Genomic DNA, 12,711 nt, shown 5'->3' with positions numbered 1-12,711 from the left:
TTTGCATATTTTCAATATTTATTCGCGACCGGGAGTCTTGGAGACCTATCGCCGAACCGATGGCTAACTACAGTAATAATATATAATTGTATAATAGAGAACGTTTTGCTCCACCTACCTACTTGACCTCCTTGAGACTGGCCATACGGAAAGTCGGTTCAATGTCGTTCAAATCCACATCGGAATCGCCATCCTCCTGTTGGTCGGTCTTCTGTTGTTCCTCCAGTTGCCGTTGATACAGCTCGGCTGCGGTGGGTTTCTTCTCCCGCGGGAAATCCAGCTTGGCCCAACTTCCCGGTTCGGCTTTAATCAGGGTCACTTCCACCTTGGTTCCGAACATTTGTACCTTCGATCGGGCGACATCGACCACGCCCCGCAGTTCCAGATCGACATTGTACTCGTGGTTGTTCTGCTGGGGAAACACCAGCGTCATGGCCAGCCGGATCGGATTGAGCTGGACGATGCTTTTGCGGTAGTCGTACATCTTGGCGTAGACCGTCACAACGACCTGGGTGGCCGTCTGGTGCCAATCCATCCGGCACTTGACCGCTTTGGATTCCTCGTCGTCGCTGGTCCACTTGTGGCTTCCGGTTTCGCACCCGGCTTGGTTCATGAACGCCGTGAAATCTGACGTTCGCCTCTGACAGCAAGACCAGAATTTGAGACCCTCGTGGAACACCGGCACCCCCGGATGGTAAACGCACGGTTTCGAGTCGTTTTTACTGCCTTCGAACGAGTAGGTACATCCGCCGTTTTTACAGGCCGTGCCAGGTTTTACCTCCGCCGGATCGGTGCTCGTCTTCTTGGCTACGGCGGGACCGACCGGAAGTTCGTCGATTTGCTTCTTGAAAGCGGGTGCCACCGAGGGATCCAGCGTGGTCATAGGGCTTTCCCAGGGAGGTCGCTGCAGCGTGGATCGGATCGGCTCGGGGATCTTTTGGGCCGGGGGCTCTTCGTCGATGACCACGTCCTGTTTGGGTTTCTCCGGTTCCGGCGGCTTCTGGTTGGAGTGTTTCGCCTGGGTGCAGCCTTTGATGTTGAGGAACTCGGTGAAGTCGACGCTCTTTTTGTTACAACAGGACCAGCCCTTGTAGGCGTCGTGGAAAAACGGAACACCCGGATGGTGGATGCAGGAATCTGGTTCGAATTGAAGGGAAGATGATCAGTGACTGGAGGGGAACAGCCTGCCAAGAGCAGAACACTCACCTTCGGTATTATTGTTGGGGTCGAACTTTTGGCCACATCCCCGGTTGTAGCAGTTTACCATGGCAGACATCGCGCTTCTCACAGGCAGTCACAGTGCTGAAATTATATCCTTTTATGGAGTTGGAATAATCTCCTCCGGTTAGAGTCACAAGTTTTGTTTTAAATCAACTTTTCACCGACTCCGTTCGATCACTTTTCCGCAGACGGATCAAAGATTTTTCTAGACACTTCCTTGGGCGGCTCACAGATCGTGTAAAACAAACACATGCACTTCGGGAGATTTTCGGTTTTATGTTACGCGCTGACAGCTCAGCGGTTTCCCCGGCAGCGCGATCCTTCTTTTGAAAGTCTTGGGGTGGTGATGGAGCGATGGAGGAGTGAGTAGGAAAGACGAACCAAACCTCACTCACTCACACGCAAAAAAAGAAAAAAACGCACGTGAAAACTGACAGATTGAACGCTTATTTAATTTTACCCAAATTTATTCGATAAATCTTAAAATTCATTCGACAGCTTTCAAGCCCAGTGGGATCCAAACGATAAAAAATCGAAGCGTTTCGTTTAGGTCATCCGTTTTTCACTTTCGGTTGACCTAAAACGACAAATCTTTCTCTTTCTGTCAGCTGTGCTGCCATGTGCTTGAAAAAGCGAGAAAAATATATTCACACCGTAAATTATCCCCCATAAGTGCGAAGAGTATAGAATTGCATCGAGCGACTTTTGTTGTCAAGCTTCTCTCGTGGTGTTTACGTGTAGATTGAAAAATCGGAAAAATCATCTCGGGAAAGATTTTCGATTGTATAACGTTGATAACGTTTCAGTTTCGGTTAATTTTCCATTGAACTACTTGGATAAGTTAGTTTTGTGAACAGTGCTCACTTGGTGAATTTATTTAGTGAATCCGTTGAAAACTCGCCGTGACAGTCGTCTGTGGTAGTCAACCAGTGCGACATCCTCCCACTCGCGGCTCTATCATCGACACATCTTACACCCACTAAAGCGAACGAACGGTAAGTACACTGCCTCCTCAATAAATTCTACGAAATGCAATGCAATCGTTTACGACATCGCGACATTTTTTGATCGAAAATGTTCGGTGGAGCGTGCCGAATAACCTTGTTTTCCGAAGTCAAATTAGGAAACCACAACCCGTGTAAGCCGCGGAAAGTGCCCTAACCTCATTTCAGTTGATGGATGCACTTTTGGTGAAGGGAGAGAGCAAAGAATGAAGTTTCTTCATCGGAGCACGAATGAATAAATGAGATGCAAATAAGATTGTGCCTGGACATGATTTGTTTTCGTTCTATCTTGCTCATACTTCTTGCCGGTGAAGCGGAAGGGTGATAAGATAAGGTCCGTATGCATCTGCATAAAACTGCAGAACTTACCCTGGTAAATTTGGAACAGTTTTCAAAAAAAAATAGATTCTTCAGCGACGTTGACATAATAATGATTATTCCACAAACTGCACACCAAACTGGGCCAAAATACAAATATTTAAATATAATAGGCAATTGAACGCATAGCTAAAAAGCGCAGATAGTACTTTTGTAATGTAGCAAGCGTAGCAAGCCTCGCCTGATACATGCAGAGAAATAAATTGTAAACACAACTAAATACTAGTTCAAATCAACCGATTTTTCAGTTTCCTAGAACGACAAACTGATTTCTAGTTCAAACTTTTGGACACGAATGCCAACTTATTTGGTAAAGTGTCTTTAATGAAATATAATAGAAAAAAAAACTCGATTTAATCAACCTATGGTGAACAGAACCCTTCTTACACTTATTAAAATTATTGTAGTATTATTTGTATCTAACATATTTATTTTGTGTAATTGATAAAAAATTCTAGAAAATATTGTGGATTTGGCATCTAGTGGTTTCCAAAATAGCATCATGGACCATGGACTAAATTACCAGAAATGCCAGACACCTCCTAGAATCTTGTGTGAAATGTTTAAAAAATAGCTTACATGTTCTGGAATAGTGTATCTTTTGTTAACTGCCAACAGATCTTGAATAGATTAACAAATGGATAAGAAAATCAGCGAGATACACTTTGTCTAATATCTCTTAATCAGTCGAATAAATTAGCTCCGAAGTACTTTGTATTCATGGTTATGGTGTAAAAAGGACAAAAATAATACTTCTACTATGTTAATCAGTTTTGGAATTAGCTAGTTATTTTGGCTGTCCAGTTCTTGCATTTTTCCCACAATATACAAATTCAAAGTTTTTATTTAACATATTGTTAGTTTTCATAGAATTCCTGTTTATTTGTAATTTGTTATTTATAATTTTATTGAAAACAATAACCTGCTAGTATACACTTGATATGAGGTCAGCATTATTTATTGAACAATAATTTCCCATAGACTGGTCAAAAGCTCATGCAAGATAACATGCAAATATAATGATAAAAAAAGAGATTTTATTGAAATTCTATTCAAAAGATATCTCAGCAACCAAATGTCCAATCGAAATAAAATTTCAGGGCCTTTTGCAAGGATACTGTAGCTTTTATTTGGTGCTAAGAGAACCCAAATCGGTTGACAGACGGCTGAGATATTTATTATGATACACTTGGTCAAAAATCTCAAAAAGTTTAGTTGTATAAATCCTAAGTACTCTTCGAAAGATATCTCTGTAACCAAATGTCCAATCCTAATAAAATTTCTGGGAAATCTACAAGGATGTTGTAGCTTTCATTTGCTGCCAAGAGAACTCAAATCGATTGACAAACGGCTGAGATATTCATCAATATGCTAAATGTCAAAAATCTCTCAAAAAGCTAACCTATATTACTTCAAAGTAAATACTCTTCGAAAGATATCTCGGTAACCAAATGTCCGATCGTAATAAAATTTAATAGGGTTCTACTAGTCTGCCCTACAGTTTCGGCCGATTGCCGCAAAATTGCCCCCAACCTGTTTTGGATGACACGTGCTTGCCGCCCGGTTGCTGCGATGCGAAAAAGCGCGATCGTCGGCGGCGCGGTCTCTGCTGTCCGACCGGCTCGCGTCTTCGTGTCGCTGACGACCGACGACATGCGCGTCGCGACGTCGTGAAGTCGCGATGTCTGATGAAGCGCGAATATTGTTGTCGCGGTGTTTGATGATGCGCGAATGCTGACAATTCGCATCTCTGCGCATAGGGTGCTAAACTGGTATGCCACAACTAGGATGTTGTAGCTTTCATTTGCAACTAAGAGAATTCAAATCGGATATCAGACGGCTGAGAAACGTGCGTGACTTTTTTTTTTACATACACGCACACACACACACACACACACACACACACACACACACACACACACACACACACACACACACACACACACACACACACACACACACACACACACAGACGCTCAGCACCCTTCGTGCGACTTGCCTCCGAGCTAGGAGACGAGTTCAGAGGGCAAAAACTGGGGCCGATAGAGAAGAGCGCAAGGTTGCGTTCCGTGAAGCTAGAGCTGCCTTCAAACGAGCTATCAAGCAGAGCAAGGCGAACTGTTACAAGGAGCTATGCCAGGAAACCGACGCTAACCCCTGGGGAAATGCCTACCGCATCATAATGGCAAAGCTGAAGGGCCCAATGACGCCAGTAGAAATGTGCCCAGACAAACTGAAGGGTATCGTGGTGTTCGGATTTACCTTTGGAAATAAGTACCACCTTTTTTGAGCAGCTTAGTAGCAGCTAAAACTGTAATTCAATTTTTTAGAAATTAGCGTCATTTAGTTCAATGTACTTAGGTTTACTTACAATTGATAGCTTCTCAATTCCACCTCGTGCTACGAATGGCTCGGGTATGGTGCACTAGCTGATGTTGTAGCCTAATCAAATTAGTTTAATTTAATGTTTTATGGTTTAGGTTATTCAATTTTACTTACGTTATCAGTTTAACAGGCTAAATTCAATTTTTAGTCCAATTCTTGGAACGTTACTAAATCAACTAGTTTTAAATTCTACAATCGGTTCCCTAGAATAAGTAGTGTTAGTTATACATCAATTGGAGAGCCAACTGCTAATAAATTTACCAAATAATAATCAGGATTCTTCGATTTGTGTTCGATTATAATATTAATTTTGAATTTAGAAAGATTTCCACAACGTTTTTAGAAAATATTCATCAGAATAAATGTTTACGGATTGCGAGTACTTTTATAAATGTCATTGTTTTTTATCTATTCCTCTTTTCCTCGTTTTGAGCGATCAACGATCTACGTTATTATGTAGACCGTCAATGTCACTAGACTGCCCTGTGGTTTTCCGCACACCCCAGCCCGTAACTCCGGTTCCGGCTCACACTCCGGAATTTCCGGATTTACCAGGAATCTCTATAATCGCTACATTGATAGCAGACCTCTTGAATACACCTCTAGTTGTTCTAACGCTCACCTGCCGAACCCTACCATCGTTACCTACGAACACTTCCTCCACTATTCCCCTAGTCCAATTCTTTCGGTGTCCATCGTTCACAATGAACACTAAATCTCCAACGCAGAGCTGCTTTCGATCTTCAACCCATTTTGATCGTAGGTTTATGGTTGGCAGATATTCCTTCCGCCAGCGTTGCCACATCTGCTCTGCTAAATACTGTGATCGCTTGTAAACATCTCTTAGAGCCTCTGCAAAATCCGAAGAAACGTCCACCTTCAAATCAGCATCCTTCACAGTTCCGCGAAGAAAATGGTTTGGCGTTATTGCTTCGATTTCTGCTGCTTCCTGTGGTAAGTAGACCAATGGACGGGTGTTGATTGCGTCCTCTGCCTCAGCCAACGAAGTTAGTAGAATTTCATCCGTAAGTTTTCGACCATCGTTGAAAGCCTTCAAGGCCTCCTTTACGGACCGCACCATGCGTTCCCAACTACCCCCCATGTGTGGGGTAGCTGGGGGAATGAAGGTCCATTTTATGCTTGGAGTCGTTACGACTTCCGCACATTCTCGATCGATCCTTGCTAACTCGTTGCATGCACCCTTGAAGTTGGTTCCATTATCGGAGAAGAATTCGTCTGGTGCTCCTCGTTTGCTCAGAAACCTTCGAATTGCCATTAGGCATGCCTGGGTGCTTAATCCGTGCACTACTTCCAAGTGCACTGCTCGTACCGCCAAGCAAGTAAAAAGGGCGATCCACCTTTTCTCCCTTCTGCGCCCCACCGAAACTTCGATAGGGCCCAAATAATCAACTCCCACTGAACTAAACGGGCGAAGATGTGACGTTACACGCTGCACTGGTAATGGCGCCATCATGGGAGTCTGCGGCAAACATCTGTTGACACGACACCACATACAATCCTTCACCGCTTGCCGAATCGCTTGACGTAATTTAGGAATGTGGAATCGCTGGCGAAGTTCGTTACAGACAGTTTCTCTATTTGCGTGCGCAAACTTTTCATGGTAGCTCAGAATCAGCATGTTGGTTACACGGTGTCCTTTTGGAAGTATTACTGGATGTTTCATGTCGAAAGTAGCAAATTCTGCTTGCTGTAACCTGCCTCCCACGCGCATCACTCCATCGGTGTCCAGAACTGGATTCATCTTGTACACCAAACTTGACTTCGTAATCCGACTAGCATTTCCTTCACATTTTTTATTTTTTTCTAGAATCCGCAATTCTACCGCAAACCCATCGCGCTGTGCTTGTTTCCATACAATTGTTTCAGCTGCAAGTAGTTCGTCCTGCTGTAGTGAAAGCTGAATTGATTTTGGGGTCCCTTGAAGCAAACGTTGTTGTTCAGGAGTAGCCTTAGACACAATGATGGGATCACCGGCGACTTTTCTGCGACAGTTACCGATGAATCGGATTACACAGGCTGTACTCCGAAGAAGACGTAAAAATCGATTTGTTGAATTCACGTTGAGGATAGGATCGGGGCCCTCTGCTTCATGATGTAGAACTGTCGCCCGCATTTCTTCGATTGTGTCGACCACTGGAAATGATCCTACTGGCCAACGATTTTCAGGCTCTAACAGGAATTGTGGTCCCGTAAACCATACACTGTCTGATTCCAATGGGGGCCCTTGTCCCCATTTCGTTAGGACGTCGGCGACATTTGTTTTGGATGGAATCCAGCGCCAGTCATTGATGTTCGTGTTTTCCCGAATCTCACCGATGCGAAATGCAACGAACTGCTTGTATTTTAGCTGGTCAGAATGAATCCAGCTGAGTACCGTGCGAGAATCCGACCAGAGGAAATAGTCGTTTATTGGAAGAGAGTGTTGGGACTGAACCACTTGTAGTAAACGTGACCCCAGGACCGCTGCCATCAGTTCAAGGCGTGGAACCGATTGCCGTTTTAGCGGCGCTACTTTTGAACGAGAAGTTACCAGAGAAGTCTTTACTCGACCGCTTACTACAGTACGAAAGTAGGCTACACAACCATATGCTTGTTCGCTTGCATCCATGAATATGTGTAACTGAAGAGATTCAATATCCGTCGATCGAGCATCGCCGATATAGCAGCGTGGAATTCGAATATTTGCCACCTGCGTTAACAGACTTGTCCATCGCCTCCATTTTTGAAGCGCCTCGTCGTTTATCTCTTCGTCCCATGCACAACCCGTTCGCCACAACTCCTGGATGAGTACCTTGCCGTGTATCGTGAATGGTGCTAGAAGCCCCAACGGATCAAAAAAAACCCATGACACAGCTTAAAACCAATCGTTTCGTTGGTCTTCTAATTCCGTCAATAAAAGGCTTCAATTCTGGTCGATGTTCGGTTGCGAATGAAAACGTATCTTCGTTGGGAGTCCATATTATTCCAAGCACTCGTTCATTCTCTGTTGTTTTGTCTACGTTGAAATGGATGTCTTGCACCGGGCCTCCTTCTCCTAGACTTTGAAGCACTACGGAAGAATTTGAAACCCAGTTTCTGATTTCAAAGCCTCCTTTGGAGTGAATGAAGCGCACTTCTTTGGCACGGCGAATAGCTTCATCAATGGAATCGACACTATCATAATAGTCATCAACATAATGTTTGTTAACGATAGCCGCCGCCGCCTCTGGATATGCTCCCGAAAATTCCGACGCGTTGAGATTTTTTATAAATTGCGCCGAACATGGTGAACTGGTAGAACCAAACGTAGCCACATCCATTACATAAACGCTTGGCTCAACATCTTGGGGAATCTTCCGGAATAAAAATCGCTGAGCTTGCTTATCAGCCTCACGAATACGAAGTTGGTGGTATATCTCGCGGATGTCTCCACCAAAAGCAATGCGGCGTTCCCGAAACAGACTAAGCACGGCTGTCAGAGGTGTAAGCAGGTCTGGGCCCGCGAGTAACTGACTGTTTAGAGACACGCCACTCACAGTTGCTGCAGCATCCCATACCAGACGAATTTTGGATGGTTTTTTCGGGTTTTGAACATAATTCAATGGAAGATACCAGGTTTTCAGCGGATCAGTATTGGCCAGTTCCTCGGACGTCGCTAAATGAGCGTATCCTTTTCGTTGATAATCCTCGATTTGCTGCCTGATATTCGCGCACAGTTCTGGGGATTTTGCAAGTCTCTGCTCCAATTGTTTCAGTCTTCGGCGAGCCATGGGAAGGCTGTCAGGAAATGTGCAATCATCCGTCCTCCACAGCAGACCCGTCTCGAAGCGTTCACCGACACGAACTGTTGTCTGCTCAAGAATTTCCCTTGCTCGCCTTTCGTCCTTAGTTTCTTGCTTTACGGCTACAACAGACTCTTCTAGAGCATAATTTTCTTTCAGCAAGTTATAAATGTCGTCATTTGTGATTCCGTTGTGATGGCTGACTGTTTTAGCATCCTCTGTCCGTCTCGAGATGGCACCGTACACCGACCAGCCGAGCTTGGATCGCACAGCAATCGGTTCTCCATGCTTTCCGATCCTCGCTTCGATAGGTGCGATGGTGTGTAGGTTATTCAAACCAATAAGCAGCCCAGGATGTTGATCTGGATACGAATCGACCGGTACACTATGTAGATGATTATACTTTGCAGCGAGATCGGCCACGTTGAGGAACTGTTTCGGAAGCAGTAGCTTTTCCACAGTTTGCACTGCTTGAAGAGGAAGCTTCTCTTTCGTACCCAGAGCGGAGATCCACAAATTTAACATCCTAGAGTCTGGTTCTTCCCTGGTGATATCAGCGGTCCACTTGATAGTGAGCGGCCATTTAACCCCTTCGGCATTAAGACGATCGGTGAGCGAACGTTCAATCAGTGTGATCGATGATCCCTCATCAAGGAATGCCAATGTAGAGACTTGTTTCTCTCCACAATGTAATAAAACGGGAATCATTCGGAACATAATGGCACTCGATGCACGGATGTGTGTGTTGATCACGACCATGTTTTCGATCGAATGAAGCAGTGGGTGGTGTCGTCCCCGGCATTCTCCCACAGTGCAAGTGATTTTAAATTTACATGGAGCGTTACCATGGTCATTAAGACAAATTTTGCAAAGTTTTCCTTTCTCCACAATCTTCATGCGGTCAATAACGTTCATGGCTTTGAAGTCCTGGCAGAAACGAAGACGGTGATCTGTTCTTCTACAGGCTCGACACGGTTTGAATGCCTGCTCTTCGACGGCAGCGGGATTTTCGTTCGCACTATGAGCGTATATCGCTCCTTTCTCCAGTGTCTTTCCTTTTGCTCCATGGTAATTCTTCGATTCTGGCTTACTCTCGAGACACACATTTGCCGCGCATGCCTCCGAAACGATTTTTGAGAGAAATTTAGAGAAAGTCTTCAGTGTGACCTTCTTTTTCTTGCTACGAAACCGAACCCACTCTCGCTTGTCACTCGCTGGAAGTTTATCCACCAAATCTTGAATGAGGAGTGGATTGACCAGGTGATCCTTCAAGCTGGCTGCTTCAAGGTGGTCACACAGTTGTTCCACTACGTTTCCGAAAGGAATATACGATTCTAGTTTGTCCGCTCTGGGAGGGTCCAGCCGCTTCACCTTTTCCAAATGACAGTGCAATAACTGCTCTGGCCGCCCGTAGAGCTGTCGGAGTTTACTGATGACCTTCGGTACAGACTTCGGCAGTAGAAGTTGCCCTCGGACACTTTCTAGAGCTGGTCCCTTCAGACTCTCCTGCAAGCGGACTAAATTCTCCACATCATTGAATCCACAGGCTTTATTGGATGCTTCAAAACTGCCAATGAATAGCGGCCATTCGTCTGGTTTTCCGGAAAATGCAGGAAGTTTCTTGGAGATACCGTTGCGCGCGGCTAACTGAGCTTTTGTTGGTCCTGTCAGTTGCCGCCCCAGCCCGTGTTGTACTTGCTTTCTTTTTTGCCGACGGCGTCTGTCTTCGGATGACGACGACTTTTCCGACTCACACTGTGATTGTTCTTTTTCTTCTTCCGAGGAGGTTTCTGAAGTGCTACGCGCGTCGTTGGAATCTGCATCGCTGCTTTCATCGATGGAACCATAATCTTCCGAGCTACCTTCGAACTCTTCAATCGGCTGTTGCTTCTCCACTGACTTCCGGTGCTTTTGCGGACCCGACAGCAGTGAAATGCCTGGATTCCGCAACGGTGTGTTTAACATTTTCTTCTGCTGCGATGAACATCCTTCCCCTGCATTGAACATTTTCTCTTCCGCGTTTTTGAACTTCGATTCAGCGCCAACGTTGGCAATTAACGTGCCTTTCACCCCTTGAATCGCCTTCTGATACGACTCTCGCATCTGTTGCATACGATCAGCATGGGCTTTCTCGTCACGAAGCGCTTTTTCCAGCATATCCTGTTCGAGTTCAATTTCTTTCTCCCGTAGCTCGTTATCAATTCTCAACTGCTTCTCCTTCAAAATTCGGCTCATTTCGATTCGTTTCTCCCTTAGGATTCGCTCAATTTCCATCTCTTGTTCCTTAGCCTCATGTTCCTTTTCTAGAGCTTTCAATCGTTTCTCCAGGGTTGATCCAGACTGGCGGTCTGATTTGACACTAGACCTGTCGGATTCGTCCGGTGCCAGAGACTTCGATTCCTTCGATTTTGCCCCTTTCTTGCGATCAGTCCGTTTTTTGGTGGTCTCTTCTCTAGCTTTCTGACAAGGCTCCGATGGACAGAACCACTTCTCCAAACCGGCCAGAGACTCCTCCGTCACTTCCACGCACCGGAAATGAAACCAAAGGTCACAAGCGTCACATCCTACCATGCCTTCATTGGTATCGGACGTCTCCGAGCAAACACCGCAGGGGGTTAACGTAAAGTTGCCCGACTTCACCATCGTATTTGAGGTTAGGTACGTCCTATCAATTTTTTAGATTGTTCGGATTTACCTTTGGAAATAAGTACCACCTTTTTTGAGCAGCTTAGTAGCAGCTAAAACTGTAATTCAATTTTTTTAGCAATTAGCGTCATTTAGTTCAATGTACTTAGGTTTACTTACAATTGATAGCTTCTCAATTCCACCTCGTGCTACGAATGGCTCGGGTATGGTGCACTAGCTGATGTTGTAGCCTAATCAAATTAGTTTAATTTAATGTTTTATGGTTTAGGTTATTCAATTTTACTTACGTTATCAGTTTAACAGGCTAAATTCAATTTTTAGTCCAATTCTTGGAACGTTACTAAATCAACTAGTTTTAAATTCTACAATCGGTTCCCTAGAATAAGTAGTGTTAGTTATACATCAATTGGAGAGCCAACTGCTAATAAATTTACCAAATAATAATCAGGATTCTTCGATTTGTGTTCGATTATAATATTAATTTTGAATTTAGAAAGATTTCCACAACGTTTTTAGAAAATATTCATCAGAATAAATGTTTACGGATTGCGAGTACTTTTATAAATGTCATTGTTTTTTATCTATTCCTCTTTTCCTCGTTTTGAGCGATCAACGATCTACGTTATTATGTAGACCGTCAATGTCACTAGACTGCCCTGTGGTTTTCCGCACACGTGGAGAGTTTGTTTCCAGAACACGATACAACAACGTGGCCACCTACGCCGTACAACGAGGGTGATGCGAAATTTGGCGTAAACCGACTGGTCTCCAACGACGAGCTCGTTGCCGTGGCGAAAGCATTGAAGGTGAAGAAGGCTCCCGGTCTGGATGGAATCCCCAACGTGGCGTTGAAAGAAGCGATCCTGGAGTATCCCGATATGTTCAGGTCAGTGTTGCAGAAATACCTGGAGGAAGACATCTTTCTGGATATATGGAAGATCCAAAAATTAGTGCTGCTGCCAAAACCAGGAAAGCAGCCGGGAGATCCAGCATCGTACAGGCCGATCTATCTGTTGGATACGCTCGGAAAACTTTTGGAGAGGATTATCCTTAACAGGCTGACCGAGTATACCGAAAGTGTGAGAGGGCTGTCCACGATGCAGTTCGGCTTCCGCAAGGGAAAATCGACGGTTGACGCAATTCGGACCGTCGTTGAAACGGCGGAAAGGGCATCCTTACAAAAGCGGAGAGGAAATCGCTACTGCGCCGTTGTAACGGTAAACGTTAAAAATGCGTTTAACAGCGCCAGTTGGGAAGCTATCGCCGTAGCTCTGCATAATATGCGGGTCCCCGAC

The 12,711-nt window shown here is 44.8% G+C and overlaps 3 protein-coding genes across 3 annotated transcripts; all 3 read right to left on the bottom strand.

Moving 5' to 3' along the window:
• LOC115259608 (cysteine and histidine-rich domain-containing protein morgana-like) lies at positions 1-1,562 on the bottom strand. Its single transcript, XM_029860342.2, has 2 exons — positions 1,207-1,562; positions 1-1,137 (listed from the first exon to the last, which is right to left on the bottom strand). The coding sequence occupies exons 1-2, from the start codon at positions 1,274-1,276 to the stop codon at positions 119-121; spliced, it is 1,089 nt and encodes a 362-aa protein (XP_029716202.2). The 5' UTR covers positions 1,277-1,562; the 3' UTR covers positions 1-118.
• Positions 1,563-5,432: 3,870 nt separating this feature from the next.
• Positions 5,433-6,264, bottom strand: LOC134291641 (uncharacterized). The gene is made up of 2 exons (XM_062859638.1): positions 5,611-6,264; positions 5,433-5,549 (listed from the first exon to the last, which is right to left on the bottom strand). Exons 1-2 carry the CDS (start codon positions 6,262-6,264, stop codon positions 5,433-5,435), a joined length of 771 nt encoding a protein of 256 aa, XP_062715622.1.
• Positions 6,265-7,833: 1,569 nt separating this feature from the next.
• On the bottom strand, positions 7,834-12,091 carry LOC134285598 (uncharacterized). The gene is made up of 2 exons (XM_062846680.1): positions 11,704-12,091; positions 7,834-11,646 (listed from the first exon to the last, which is right to left on the bottom strand). The coding sequence occupies exon 2, from the start codon at positions 11,411-11,413 to the stop codon at positions 7,841-7,843; it is 3,573 nt and encodes a 1,190-aa protein (XP_062702664.1). The 5' UTR covers positions 11,414-11,646; positions 11,704-12,091; the 3' UTR covers positions 7,834-7,840.
• Positions 12,092-12,711: the final 620 nt, after the last annotated feature.

Source organism: Aedes albopictus, chromosome 1, assembly GCF_035046485.1.
Source record: "Aedes albopictus strain Foshan chromosome 1, AalbF5, whole genome shotgun sequence".
NCBI classification, from domain to species: Eukaryota; Metazoa; Arthropoda; class Insecta; order Diptera; family Culicidae; genus Aedes; species Aedes albopictus.
This window is presented reverse-complemented; position numbering and strand designations above follow the sequence as displayed.

Bases quoted from the DNA above. Each gene is read 5' to 3' on its own strand.
- LOC115259608 (XM_029860342.2), bottom strand. From the start codon at position 1,276: ATGTCTGCCATGGTAAACTGCTACAACCGGGGATGTGGCCAAAAGTTC. The intron at 1,138-1,206 runs GTGAGTGTTCTG...AATTCGAACCAG, and splicing joins CCCCAACAATAATACCGAAG to ATTCCTGCATCCACCATCCG.
- LOC134285598 (XM_062846680.1), bottom strand. From the start codon at position 11,413: ATGGTGAAGTCGGGCAACTTTACGTTAACCCCCTGCGGTGTTTGCTCG.
- LOC134291641 (XM_062859638.1), bottom strand. From the start codon at position 6,264: ATGGCAATTCGAAGGTTTCTGAGCAAACGAGGAGCACCAGACGAATTC. The intron at 5,550-5,610 runs GTGAGCGTTAGA...TAGCGATTATAG, and splicing joins ACGATGGTAGGGTTCGGCAG to AGATTCCTGGTAAATCCGGA.